The sequence below is a fragment of the Vanessa atalanta genome, chromosome 28, assembly GCF_905147765.1.
Source record: "Vanessa atalanta chromosome 28, ilVanAtal1.2, whole genome shotgun sequence".
NCBI classification, from domain to species: Eukaryota; Metazoa; Arthropoda; class Insecta; order Lepidoptera; family Nymphalidae; genus Vanessa; species Vanessa atalanta.
In genome coordinates, this window is record NC_061898.1 from 1821861 (window position 1) to 1836693 (window position 14833).

Here is a 14833-nt window from a genome sequence, read left to right on the forward strand (position 1 = left end):
TTATTCACTAAACATCAGCTGATCTTCGTTGGCGTTGAAGCTCGTCGTCCTTTTTGAAGATGTGGCCTAGACTGGCTGAACTTTTAACTTTTTTTTTTAATGTTACATTATTTTAAATATACATATATATTATTAGACATAGGTGATATTATATATATTCTGTACTTTGATTTTTTTCTCATTGTTTCGTACTCTTGTACGGTTGACGTCATCGTAGGTATAAAAAACATGACGCGCACTGATTTCGTACTATATAATAATAATGGGGTATCTAGCTTCTCTAAATCTGTGGTCGAAACAATTAATAAATCCTTACCATAAACAGCAAGAACTGAGATCCAGTAACTGCCCCATAAAGACCCATGGCTGATATGAAGAAAATGAAACCACTAATCAGAGCTCCAGATATTCCAACTTGAACTGATGCATCCATCACGAGCAGCTTGACGAACAAAAAAAAGATTAATCGATTACGTCAAGGCTGTACAGTGTTGATTCGCCGTTCGGACGTCTTCGACTGAGGTTGTGTTGAATATTGCGATAAAAATTTACGATTTGATGAATTAAAACGACACCTGGCTTGTAAACCGGTTTTCGTTATCTCTGACGCGTAACATCTGGACTTTTTGCTTTGTATATGGACACTTGTTTTGTTTAAGGATTGGTTTTTGTTGTTTTGAATAGGTCTTTTTAGACCTTATTTATTGTTTCAGATATTTATATATATATTTTATTGTTTGGTTGTCTTTTTTTTTTTTTTTTTGTATTGTTTGTTCTCGGCGATGGAAGTCGACACGGAGTTATCGTCCGACGCCCTAGTTCGCCGAAAACGGCCATATGGGGGCCTCACTATTTTTAACTCCGATTCTGACACGGAGACGGAGACGAGAATGGCTGCGAAAAGCAAGCCTGCTATTCGCGGCAAAACTGCCAAAGGTCGTGGCAGTGGCCTCGCTCGGGCTAAGGCTGAGCTGAAGGCTAAGACCAATGAGGCTAGAGAGGAGGCCTTCGAACGATCGCTTCGTAGTCGAGCGTTTCGAAAGGAACCTCCTCAGACTGTTTTGGACTCCGAGGAATCTTCCTCCTCGGATGTCCACGCCGAGGATCCTACGAAAATGGGCGCGGAGGAACTTCGTGCACAGGCGGGCCGAAGCGCAGCCCTCATTTTAGAGGTGGCACAAAAGTCCTCCAACCTAAAAGGAGGATTTGGCAAAAAACTGCGGGAGTCGGCGGCTGCACTACAGGCCATTGTAGATGCCTTAGCGTCTCGGACAGAAGCCGAGGAAACTCGAAAGCTCCGCGCTGATAATGGACGCCTGCGCAAAGAGGTGGACAGCCTTAAGGCTGAGGTGAAGGCTCACCGCCGCGAGTTCGCGGAGATGCGGACCAAGGTCGCTGTGGTAAATGAGGCGTCCACCAGCTCCGCACAAGATGCTCTCACGGTGGATAATTTAAAGGCCTCCATTATGTCATCGATAGGCGTAATGCTCAACGCCCGATTTGCCGAATTAGAGGAGCGCCTCCCTCCTGCAAAAATACAGCGCCCTCCATTAGCTGCAGATAAGAGGCGGGAATCAGCGCAGCAAATTGCTGTGACCCACACGCAGGCAGTTCATTCGGCTCCACCGCCGAAGTCCGCACCTATGCGGGTGCCACCAGCTGCTCCACCGGCACCCATCGCTGGCCCTTCAAGCGCCCCGATCGCGCCGGAGATGATTCCGCCACAGATGGCCCAGGAGATGTCCTGGTCCACTGTGGTTAAAAAAGGAAAGAAGGGGAAACAGGCTTCCCCTCCAGTTGGTCCAGCTGGAACAAAGACCACGGTGTTTAAGGCACCTCAAGCGGTTAAGCCAAAGCTGACTGCTCCTCGTACAGCTGCAGTGGTGGTTACGCTGCAGCCGGAAGCGGAGCAGAAAGGTGTCACATATGCCCAGGTCTTGGAACGCGCTGAGCAAGGCACAAAATTGCAGGAACTCGGGATCAATGGCGGGTTGAAAGTCCGACGCTCGGCGACGGGGGCCAGAGTGCTGGAGCTGCCGAGAGCACAGTCGAGCCAAGTAGAAAAACTAGCCGACAAACTCCGCACAGTGTTGGATGGGGTGGCCAACGTCGTCCATCCCATACGGAAAGTGGACATAAAGTTGACGGGGCTAGACGACTCCGTCACCAAAGATAAGATCATCGCGGCAGTCGCTCGCGAGGGTAACTGAACTGACTGAAGTGATAAGGTGTGGAGAAATTGCACGTGCGCACAGTTACATGGGTATGGTCCGCGTGACATGCCCAATAGTTGCGGCGAAGAAACTATCTGACGCCGGTCGGCTCTTGGTTGGGTGGAGCTCGGCCAGGGTTTACGTGCTGGAGCAGCGCCCTCTGCGTTGCTACAAATGCATGGGCCTTGGCCATACCAGGATGCTATGCCCATTTAGTGCGGATCGAGGGAGCCTTTGCTTCCGGTGCGGCGCTGATGGTCACAAATCGGCTGAATGCACCGGGAAGCTGTGCTGTGCGGTGTGCACAGACGCTGGCAAGCCTTCCGGACACATGATGGGGTCAAAGGAATGTAATCCCCCAAACACGAAAGGTAAGGTGGCCTTAGGCACCCAGTCCACCACCAACGTCGGACAGCGCCCAGCAGAGGAGGAAGCTGCAATGTCAACATGAGCGCACAATTCAGCTTCCTTCAGGCTAATATCAACCATTGCGCCGGGGCTCAGGACCTACTACTGCAGTCCATGGCGGAGTGGGGGATCGATCTGGCGGTGGCCTGCGAGCCCTATTATGTCCCGCCCCTACCTCATTGGGTAGGGGACTCGGATGGTACCGTGGCGGTCCTCGCGAAAAGCGGAACGGGTCCCTCTATCTCACTCGTTGAAAGGGGCTCGGGTTACGTAGTGGTGGGGTGGGGGGAGTACGTGGTCGTTGGAACGTACTTCTCCCCGAACCGCAGCCTGGCTGAGTTCGAGATCTATCTCGGCTTCGTCAGATCTGCGGTGGCCAGGCAGTCGCCTAAACCGACAGTGGTTCTTGGTGACCTAAACGCAAAGTCGCGTGCCTGGGGCAACCCTGCCACAAATCCGCGAGGAAGGGCCGTCCAGGTGTGGGCACTGCTCTCCGACCTGTCCCTTCTCAACAAGGGGCAGGTTCACACCTGCGTGCGCCAACAGGGGGGTTCCGTGGTGGACGTTTCGTTCGCCACCCCTGTCGTAGCACGCAGAGTGGTCGATTGGAGAGTGGAGGAGGAGGTGGAGACTCTATCGGATCACCGCTACATCCGATTTGAGATCTCCACCTCTCGCAGGCCGGCGGAACCCCAGAGGGTGCCGACCAAGCTGCCGAGGTGGTCTCTCGGCCAGGTCGATCGAGAACTGGTCAAGGAGGCCGCGATCGTGCAGCGGTGGGGTTCCGCAGGGAGGACGGAGGGCGCTAACGCAGAGGAGCTGGCGGGCCGCATGCGCAGTTCGCTCAAGGAAGTCTGCGATGCGGCCATGCCTCGGACCCGGCGCAGGGTTACGCGTCGGCACGTCTATTGGTGGTCACCCGAAATCGCCGACCTTCGGGCGACTTGCTGCCGGGCGCGGAGGGCCTACGTCCGCTGTCGAAGGCGCAACGGCCTCGACACGGATCTGGAGAGACAGATGCTGGATGCTTATCGCCAGCTGAAAAAAGATCTGCAGCTGGCGATAAGCAAGGCCAAGGAGAAGGCCAGGGAGGAGCTTCTGGCGGGTCTCAATCGAGACCCGTGGGGGCGCCCGTATCGCGGTGTGCGCGGGAAGTTCCGCAACCAAGGCGCCCCCGTCACTGAGACGATGCCGCCGGAACTCCTCCTACGCCTGGTCGGGGAACTCTTCCCCCATCCAGGCGAGCATGTCCCTCCACAGATGGCCCGCTCCGTGATCGAAGACGCAGTGGCTCCACCACTGACCACGGAGCGGGAGATGGAGATGGCCCTCGGCCGCTTGAGGGCCAGGAACACGGCGCCGGGTCCGGACGGGGTTCCAGGGCGTGTTCTGTGCGACGCCCTGGAATTCCTGGGTGCAAGGCTTCGGGAGCTGTTCGACGAGTGCCTGTGCAGCGGGCAGTTTCCGAAGCCTTGGAAAGAAGGGAAATTGGTCCTGTTGCCGAAGGAAGGTCGGCCGATGGATTCGCCTTCGGCGTACAGGCCAATTGTGTTGCTGAACGAGACGGGAAAACTTTTCGAGAAGATCCTCGCAGCCCGTCTCGTTCAGCACCTCGAGGAGGTCGGTCCGGGTCTCTCAGAGGCTCAGTACGGGTTCAGGGCGGGCCGGTCGACGGTCGACGCTCTGAACGCCCTGAAGACTCGGACGACGGAAGCGGTAGCCCGGGGACAAGTCATCCTGGCGGTGTCACTCGACGTGGCGAACGCCTTCAACAGTCTCCCTTTCGAGACGATACGGGAGGCACTCCGATACCATGGGGTGCCGACCTATCTCAGGAGGCTACTGGAGGCGTACCTCCAGGACAGGGAGGTCCTCTGGGCGGGGGTCAATGGGCGGTTGGTCCGGCGTCGGGTAGGTTGCGGCGTTCCACAGGGGTCGGTTCTCGGCCCAATTTTGTGGAATGTCGGTTTCGACTGGCTCCTGCGAGCTCCCGTCCTTCCCGGGATGGGGGTGTTGTGTTACGCTGATGACACCCTCGTCACGGCGACTGGGCGGGACTTTCGGGAGGCAGCTCGCCTCGCCGAGGTCGGAACGGCTCTCACCGTGGACCGTATGGGAATGCTGGGCTTGAGGGTCTCCATAAATAAAACGGAGGCCCTTCTATTCCACAGTCCACGGAAAGGACCCCCACGAGGGGCGAGTATCACCGTCCGGGGGACGGTGATCAAGGTGCAGGCCCAGATGAAGTATCTGGGCCTCATCCTGGACGGTCGATGGAGCTTCGGGCAGCATTTTGTCCATCTCGGCCCGAGGCTCATCAACGCCGCCGCCGCTCTCGGCCGCCTCCTTCCGAATGTGGGAGGACCGGGATCGCTATGCCGGCGTCTTTATTCCGGCGTAGTGAGGTCGATGGCGCTGTACGGTGCTCCGATCTGGGTTGACGCCCTCACCGCTCACAATCGGGCCCTGCTGCGGAAGCCGCAGAGGGTCATAGCGGTGAGAGGCATCAGAGGGTACCGTACGGTGTCATGGACTGCGGCGACACTTCTCGCGGGCGATCCTCCCTGGGAGCTCCAGGCGGAGGTGCTCGCGGAGGTGTACCGGTTCCGGGTCGAATCGAGGAACCGCGGCGACTGTCCAGGGTCGGCGGAGGTCGGGCGGATCAGGGCTCTAGCCCAGAAAGCCCTGATCGTCCGATGGCAGGAGGATCTGGGGTCACCCACGGCGGGCCTGGCGACAGTGGAGGCGATCCGTCCCCACTTGAGTCGCTGGGTCGAGAGAAAGAAGGGCACACTCACCTTCAGGATGACACAGGTACTTACCGGGCACGGGTGCTTTGGTAAGTACCTGCACGGAATAGCGCGGCGGGAGGTGTCACCCTCCTGCCACGAGTGTGGTGCGCCAGTCGACACGTCGCACCACACCCTGAGTGAGTGTGCTGCGTGGGGGCCCCAGAGGCACACCCTGGCGGCGACTATGGGCGGAGACCTCTCGCTGCCGAGCATCGTCAACGAAATGCTCAGTAGCGAGACGTGCTGGTCGGCGATGCGGTCCTTCTGCGAAAACGTGATGTCGCAGAAGGAAGCCGCAGAGCGGGAGCGGGAAGAGGATGCCGCTGCAGACCCGCTCCGCCGAAGACGACCAGGGAGGAGGAAGAAGCGCTACGCGCACCTTCTCCCCCCGCCTCAATAGGCGTCGCAGGGACTAGGAGGGTCTCAGTACCCTGAGAACCCCTTCTAGGTGTTGGAGGCCGACCGTCAGGGCGTCACGGTAGCATGCGTAAGCGATCCCGTGGCGCTCGCCGAAAGGCGGAGAGGGTACCGCTGGTTTTTTAGTGGGTAAACCCGGCGTACCTGGGCGCACTCCGCGTCCAGGGCTCCGGGGAGTCCCACACACCCCCCCACTTACCATCACGTGGGGGAAGCGCGTAAAGCGCTTTTCCAGCGAGAAAAAAAAAAAAAAAAAAAAAAAAAAGGCTGTACAGTGTTATACCTTTACCATTTATAAGAAAAACAAAATTATATTTGGATGTTACTCAATCACGCTAGTATGGCATAGTAGATAATGTACTTCTTATAACCCTAACTTAACGTAGCCCCCCTTTTAGACGAGCGGAAACCAGTCAATATAAAATCTTTTTCTTTTTTATCTATCAACGCTCAATTTATTATACATTGTTGTTGGTAGGGCTTTGTGCAAGTCCGTCTGTGTACCTCCCACTCATCAGATATACTACCGCCAAACAACAGTACTCAGTATTGTTGTGTTCCGGTTTGAAGGGTGAGTGAGCCGGTGTAACTACAGGCACAAGGGACATCTTAGTTACCAAGGTTGCTGGGGCATTGGCGATATAAGGAATGGTTAAAATTTCTTTCGTGATGACCATTTACCATCCATACTTACTATAAAATATATACACAATAATACCACCCAGTCAAGAATACTTACAAAGCTATTCCTCTCATTACCCCCTCTTAAAGTTGAAATAGCAAACGTCTATCGATTCGGTACTATTTTTTACGTTTGTTATCTCAGAACTCCATCATTTATAAACTGATTTGGATTACTTTGAAGAATTTTCCGTTTTGTTTTTAAAAAATTTTTTTTTCCAATAAAAGATAGACGACCTTAATTAATAACCTCCTTTTGTTTTGAACGATAATAATGTTTTTATTAATTCGTTGGTAACAATATCTTACACGTCAAACTCAACTTAAATTACTTTATTCAACATAGAAGCATTACACTTTCTTATTGATAGTCAAATTAAACACTACCACCGGTTCAGAAAAGGAAACACCCTGGCATGAGAAGAACCGGCGAAAGAAACTCAGCGGGTCTTGTATTTCTAATTATACATATTATTTAACATACAAAACATAAGCCTGTAATTTTCCCACTGCTGGGCTAAGGCCTCCTCTCTCTGAGAAGAAGGTATGGAGCATATTCCACGCTGCTCCAATGCATGTTGGTGGAATACACATGTGGCAGAATTTCGTTGAAATTAGACACATGCAGGTTTCCTCACGATGTTTTCCTTCACCGCCGAGCACGAGATGAATTATAAACATAAATTAAGCACATGAAAATTCAGTGGTGCCTGCCTGGGTTTGAACCCGAAATCATCGGTTAAGATGCACCCGTCCTAACCACTATAGCATGAATAGAAATAGCCAGGAGGCGATCGTTTCATTCCCAAGGTGTGCTATCAATCATAAACTCACTAATTGTATACCTTTCGCACACAAGTTTTCCTTAATATTTTTACTAAAGTTGACAACAGAGGCATTTTGAACGCTTTCTGGGATCCTGTTGTAGAACCGTATACATTGCCCCACAAAAGAGTTACTGACTCTATACAGTCGAGTAACAGGAGTAACAAGTTTGTGTTTGTTCCTTGTACCAATGAGTATCACACTTTCTAAAATCATTAATATTTTTCCGTACATATATAACATTACAGAATATATATAGAGAAGCAACAATCAATATCTTTATCTCTTTAAATTTATACCTTAATGACTCATTGATATATCAAAAAGGCCCTCTACCCCTAAACCCCTAAACTAGACCCCGTATCTTAGAAGCCAGTGACTTCCCAATCAGTGTTTATATATATACAGAGGAATAAAGAAAAAAAAGGAGCCGAGTTGGTCAAAAACAATCGTAGCCTACTTTTTTAAAGTATACTTCCATTGTTGATTGGCCTAGTTAGGCGTCATTCATATATTATACATGTACATGTACAGTATCTATGCTTGGAAGCGATCAGAACATTTGCTAGGCGCTGGATTTACACTTGCACTCAGGGCTCTAAAATTAAGACGATAAAACAAAAATCTTCGCGTTATCGAAATTGCATTTCTTAACTTCCAAGATATGAATTTCACCAACCCGCAGCAGCAGCGTGGTGGAATATGCTCCAAATCTTCTCCTCAAAGGGAGAGGAGGCCTTAGCCCAGCAACTCAAAACACGCCATTTTAATCAATCAAAAATTGTGTGTCCGCGTTCCAAGAATCCGGTATTGTATTTGGTCTGTTTAGATGTTGAAAAAGAGTAACTACTGAGTTTCTCGTTGGTTCTTTTCGGTAGAATCTACAATCCGAACCGGTGGTAGCTTCACTTAATATAGTTTGTTAAATGACGATTCAAAAGTGCTCGCAAACTTACCTGAATAAATTTTGATTTTAAATATAAATAAAAAACTTCATATACAGCACAGTAAAAAGAAGATTACCCATAATAACATAATAACCCCTACTGGTATATCTATCTATGTAGTTTATCTATTATAGATCGTGTAATAGCGGCCGATTATATTATTTATAGGAAATGAGGTCAACGCATCGATATACACGACACCATACTACAATAGAGCTTAAGTTTTCCGTATTTTCCATGCCGTCATGGCTTAGTGGATACAATATGGATGTTCACGAAGAACGCAGGTTCAAATTAAGGATTATTTTTTCATATTGATATTTTATTTATTTCGTGATGAAAGTATTTACTTTTTTTATATTAATCAGGTAGGCACATCACTCCACCTGATGGTATGTAAGGAAGTTCAAACGCGAGAGTCAGTAAAGTCAGAAAGAATGAACTGCACTAGTCGCCTCTTCAAGCCTCATTTAAAGGAACCCAGTTTATAAGAGGAGGGAACACGTGTGCTGGTAGAGAAATCCATTAGTGCGACAATGAATTGAGTTTACTTGTATCGGATGTAGTTCTTTTAATCTGTAGAAGTGCGTGGTAAAGTTCTAATCCTCCTCAATGGAAGGCTCCTTAAGAAGCCGTCCTTTATATGGCCTGCCATGCAGCTATCGGAGTGACAGCTCTATATGTAAGATACGACTGTTTTAAAAGGAAATGTACATTAATAACACTTAATTTCCATCTTCGCAATGTTAAGACAACTTTTATGGGAGACGGTATTTATTTCTATAGTAAGAATCCACAATTATTTTTTATAACTTTGCCTATTAAAACATTTAAAGCTCATGTCAAAACGCGTTGATAAATCAAGATATTACTCAATACAAAATTATATTAAAGATAAAAAAGCATGGACTCAGTATGATTTCTAAGCAGGATATATAAAAAAATGTACTTTACTGATACCTATACTCTGTAATAAAAATGATGGAAAAGATAATTTCTTGCCGGTTCTCGGTAGAATTTACATCAATATCGGGTGGTAGCTTTAAATTTGATTTAACACGATTTACGACGATTCAAAAGTGCTGCTTTGAGCCTACCTAAATGATACTTAAAGCTACGTCCGGTTCGGAATGTAGATTCTACCGAGAAGAACCGGCAAGAAATTCATTAGTTACTCCTTTCCAACATTTGAAATACAAAGTAAAGTTAGTTAAACACAATTATCCTTTCTGGAAGTCAACGAGTATTAGCTCCACGCTTTTTTATCATCGATGTAATCTTGTGTTGAATAAAATAATTATATCTACAAGTACTAATAACTTAATATCCAGCAAACTCTTCATGAACGTTTTTTTAAAACGAGAGCAGTCTTTACGAAGGTATCACCCCTTTTTCCCATCTCTGGGAATCAAGTGTTTAAAATAGGGGGATTGTGTATGTTCGCGATTATCTCTTTGAAATATTACCCATTTCCACCATTTTTTTAATTATGTATGTAGTAGGTAAGACAGGACTGGCAAATGTAAAGCGTTTACCGACCCCATAAACATTGACGCTGTAAGAAATATTAACCATTACTTACATCGCCAATGCGCCACCAACCTCGGGAACTAAGAGGTCATGTGCCTGTAACACTAGCTCACTTACCCTTCAAAACACAAAAATACTAAGTATTATTGTTTGGCGGTAGAATATCTGATGAGTAGTATCTACCTTAGGCTTGCAAGCCGTTCATCACAAATAAAACGTCTCATATATTAGTATATATTTATATCATTTAAATAATAATATCATGGATAATCATTTCTATTATATAAAGTTTATTTTTAAACATTTTATTTAACTTATTGTTAACGCAACTAAAAAATAGTATTTCTTGAATTGGAAAAGTTTGGGAGCCACAGATTCTCATGTTTCAGTGACGTTTTATTATGGGACTTGTTCAGTAGGTCACAATCGTACCATCCCGTGACTGACACGGCCGTTTTAATCCTGAATCACTTGATACTTTAATCAATGTAGCGATTTTAAAAAAGAACATTATCCAGCACAGATAAAAACAATATTTTTTTATTTCGTTTAGAAATTAATGACAATTTTAGGCTTTATTTATTTGTTTTGTGAGTTTAAATAAAAATGTTTATACTTAGTTTGGAAAAATACTTGAAATAGTAATAGAGTGTAATGAAATCAAATGAAAATATTTATTCAATCAAGGTCATAAAGACAGTTTTGAAACCTCGGTTCGGAAAGTAAATTCTACCGAGAACCCAGAAAGGAACAACAGTAGTTACTCTTTACAATTTTAATTACATATTATGTCAATAAAGTACAAACAAATTCATTTATATCGTGCCTAGAAATCAATAAATATTATTTTCTTCTTGTTCACGCTTTTGTTATCTTTAATATAATCTTGTATTATAAACATGCCTTATTTATCAATTTTTTTTTTGACATTTTGTTTTTTTTTTTTTTAATAGCGTGCACCAGGGTGGATGTATTTATTTAGCGAAGACGAAAACTAGGTGTTATTAGATTACCTTTCCTCCTCGTGTCTATATAATTATTGTCACAGTTTCATTCGAATAGATCTATATTATTTTGAATATACATAATATTGTTGTAAACATACTGTGAGGCCACTGTAAGTGTACCCAATTTATTAAGCATGTAATTAGACCGGACCGGACATCCGTCCGATGCAAAGAAATTGCAGAATGAAAACAGTTCCAAAAGCACACGGCAACTTTTTTTTCAGAAAAATTAAAACAACTTACATTTAGTGTAGAATTTCCAAACAGTTGTATGGTCTGAACGAGACTTTCAGGCGATGCAATAACCCAAAGGCTTATCGCAAAGACAGCCATGCATAAAACCTGAAAAAAAAACTTGGCTGTATAATTCGAAATCAGTGCACGTTTTACAATAATGAAAAGAAGAAAGATTGTCAAATGCGATCAGGACTTGGTGTATGAGGGTGATATAAGTACTTTGATTGCCGCGAAAGTTTAAAGATAGATTTTTTTTTTTTAGAACATTAGACTCTGATTCAGTAATATTAATCCTATGTTTGTATATTTTCTTTAATATCTAGATAACTGCGTGTTTGAAACAATAATAAAAATATAATTACAAGTCTCAAAACAATTTTTATTACATATTAAATTTGCCATTATTTAAAAACACACGTAACCAAGACGCGGGTATCATTCAAGATTTTCTCTGTGTCGCCGTTACTGAGCTGGAAACGGTCAACAATGATATAATTTCGTATTTATTGCGTTAAATATGCGAATTGTTTTAATGGAACATAGTAAACGTGTCCATTTGTAGATCTAAATGCGAAATTTCACAATTATTCATTGATTACAGTTAACAGCACTCTGTAAATGTAACAAGACTTGGTAAGAGACTTTTCAAGAAGAGAAGACAAGAGAAATTGTTGAGATTATACAATCATGCTGCTTTAATACGTGATGGTGTCCCCCAGCGTGTTTCAGCGTGTTTCAGAATTTATCTGAGTCTAGACATTGGTGTACTTTTACAGCCGAACACGAGATGTATTAACAATTTAAACATAAAATATATTTACGAAAATGTCATAGCGTTGCCCAGTGGTTAGAGCGCGTGCATCTTAACTGATGATTTCGAGTTCAAGCCCAGGCAGGCCCAAGCACCACTAAATTTTCATGGGCTAAATTTGTGATTATAATTCATCTCGTGCTCGGCGGTGAAGGAAAACATCGCGAGGAAACCTGCATGTGTCTAATTTCAACGAAATTCTGCCAGATGTGTATTCCACCAACCAGCATTGGAGCAGCGTGGTGGAATATGCTCCAAACCTTCTCCTCAGAGGGAGAGGAGGCCTTAGTCCAGCAGTGGGAAATTTACAGGCTGCTTATGTTATGTATGTGTATCATAGCGTTCGTCTGTGAAATAATGATCTTAAATTGGGCTTCACTCGTTGCCAACTCTTAAAATCTCTGCCTGACAATCCTTCCATGGATTTACTCTGATACAGGCCACACCCTAAAACAATCGACTATAATAATGTTATAAATTCGAAAGTAACTCTGTTGCACTTAAACGCCCAAAATACTGAACCGATTTTAATTAAACTTGAACTCTAAGTAATAACAAAGGCTACTTTTAATGCCTAACACTAGACGAGAAACTCCGAGACTAGACGAGAAGTCAAGTCGTACGCGTAAACTGCTTTTATATAAACGTCCTTGTACTCAATGTTTTTTAATAATTAGCTACAAGGTCTTTTGAGGCGCTGTTTATATGTCTCGAGGTTGTAAACTCATTCGATTCATATGTAATTTTGATTACTAGTGACCATTACGGGTTCGCCCGTTTGTAAAAGTATTGTTTTGTTTGACTTTTTAGAAAAAAAAGCCTGGATTTAGTCTCGGGTTCCATCACAGGACACTAATTATTGTATAAAAACAGCTTCGTAAATCTGTTTATTTGAAAAGAGCAACTATGCGAGTTTCTTGCCGTTTCTTCTCGCCGGAGGCTGCTTTCCGAAACGGTGGTATATTGACGATTCAAAAACGCTTCGTTGTGAATTTTACTTGAATAAACTTGATTTGATTGATTAATTGATTTGAAATTTTAACTTTTATTTTTTTATATTTTGTTATAAAAACTATTTCCTTAAGAAATTCTTTGTGTTTTTGGCTGTTTGAAAAAAACGATTGTCTTTTCTTTTTTTTTTATATTTTGCTAGACTACAGACAAGGACATGACATCTTAATTCCCAAGGTTGGTGAAATGGGTTAATATTTCTTCAGCGCCATTGTCTATAGTGGTGACCATATACCTTCAGGTAACCCATTTGCTAGGTCGACATATACCATTAAAGTAAAGACTGTTGAATGGATCGCCTAATATTAGGTGATCGTTACCACTTTAAACACTGAGATTAAGAATTACAAGGCTTAACATATATAAGAATAGTTGTCGTCCGCGGCTTTGCTCGCGTTTTAGGTATTGGTCGTCGATTTGTTAGATAAAGAAAGTGAGTGAGCCAGTGTAAGGGCAAGAGAGGATATAAGATTTTACTATATTATTTCTTACAGCTAATGTCTATAGGCGGTGGTGACCACTTACCAACAGATGATCCATTTTCCATTGATACAAAGAATACACGCATCGAAATGGCGTATCGCCGTAAAAACATTACTCGAGTGAGGTGAGATACAAAAGTGAGATATCTAAGAGTATTAAACAAATAAATATTTCATAATATTTTTTACAAACCATAGCTGTGAAATTAATCGTAACCAGAAGGAATGCAGCTAATTTTGACGTTGCTTCAAATTTCCCGCACATTTTGATAACTGAAAAAAAGGTTTACCATATTAAAAAATAATTAAACAGCACAGTTACCGATCAATTGGAATTCGGTGTGATTAAAGGGGAAAATAGTGGTATCTAAACGAATATTATAAAAAAGTTACTCTGTCTGTTATCTCTTCCAGGTTAAACCGCTGGACCAATATAGATGAAATTTTGTTCTCTTTTTTTTAGTTATAATGGTATAGGCGTTTGTCTTCCATCTCACCTGATGAAAAGTGTAGATAATGACGAAGATGGTACACGCTCATCTAAAAGAAACCTGTTCACTCTACTCTTAAAGGCTCCAGAGTTCAACTTATCAGGAAAAATTGACCCAGGCAGAACGAGCTGTCAAACCGTTTAGTTCGACTTTTGGATATGTCAACAACATATGGATGAAACGTTTGCCTGCGCCTAGTATTCCATAATAGGGATTCCATGATAAGGGAATGGAGATGTCTAAAAATGGATGAAGATGAATGGAGATGGTTCTGGAGATAGTAGTCCCCGGAAAGGACATGGGCTACTTTTCTTAATTCGCTCCCTTGAGGGATTAAATTTGGAGTAGACGGTTTGTGTGCTATAGACAAAGCTTTATAGATTTTGCGCAAGTGAAGCTGCAGGTTCAGCTAGTATATTATAAATGCGAAAGAAACTCTGTCTGTCTGTTACTCATTTACGATTTAATAACTGAAGCGATCCTTTTAAGCGAAGAAGACTTTTTTATTCGGTAACTATTGACGACCTTTAGTATTTGTAAGAAATGTATCATATGACATATACACATATATACAATGCATGGGAGAAATCACAGAATGTTATTAGCGTGTTCAGTGATTTACCCAAAGCGTTTGATTTTTCAAAGCACGAAACGTTCTTGTACGAGCTAAAACATTAAAGTGTTAATAGTAAACCTTGTGATTTCAATGCATCGTACTTGAATTAAAGAATTCAACAGGTGTCTATTTAATGGAACCAAATCTTCCGGATCTGTATTATGAATGGGTGTTCCACAGGGATCCATTTTTTGACCTTTTTATTTTTGTTATATATAAACTGTTTCTTTATACGTTAAAGATATTTGTGATATTGTATAGTTCGCTGATGTTGCCTCAATACTTTTTAAAGTTGACAAAAAAAAATAAAAAATATGACGGTGTAAAAAATGCTTTATCACTGATACGAAGTTTTTACGCAAAAA

At 44.0% G+C, this 14833-nt stretch overlaps 2 protein-coding genes across 2 annotated transcripts; both read left to right on the forward strand.

Annotated features, from left to right (window-relative positions):
• The first annotated feature begins 782 nt into the window (after positions 1-782).
• On the forward strand, positions 783-2210 carry LOC125074511 (actin cytoskeleton-regulatory complex protein PAN1-like). The gene has a single exon (XM_047685842.1). It carries the CDS (start codon positions 783-785, stop codon positions 2208-2210), a length of 1428 nt encoding a protein of 475 aa, XP_047541798.1.
• A 450-nt stretch (positions 2211-2660) lies between these two features.
• On the forward strand, positions 2661-13802 carry LOC125074513. Its single transcript, XM_047685843.1, has 2 exons — positions 2661-3098; positions 13776-13802. The coding sequence occupies exons 1-2, from the start codon at positions 2661-2663 to the stop codon at positions 13800-13802; spliced, it is 465 nt and encodes a 154-aa protein (XP_047541799.1).
• Positions 13803-14833: the final 1031 nt, after the last annotated feature.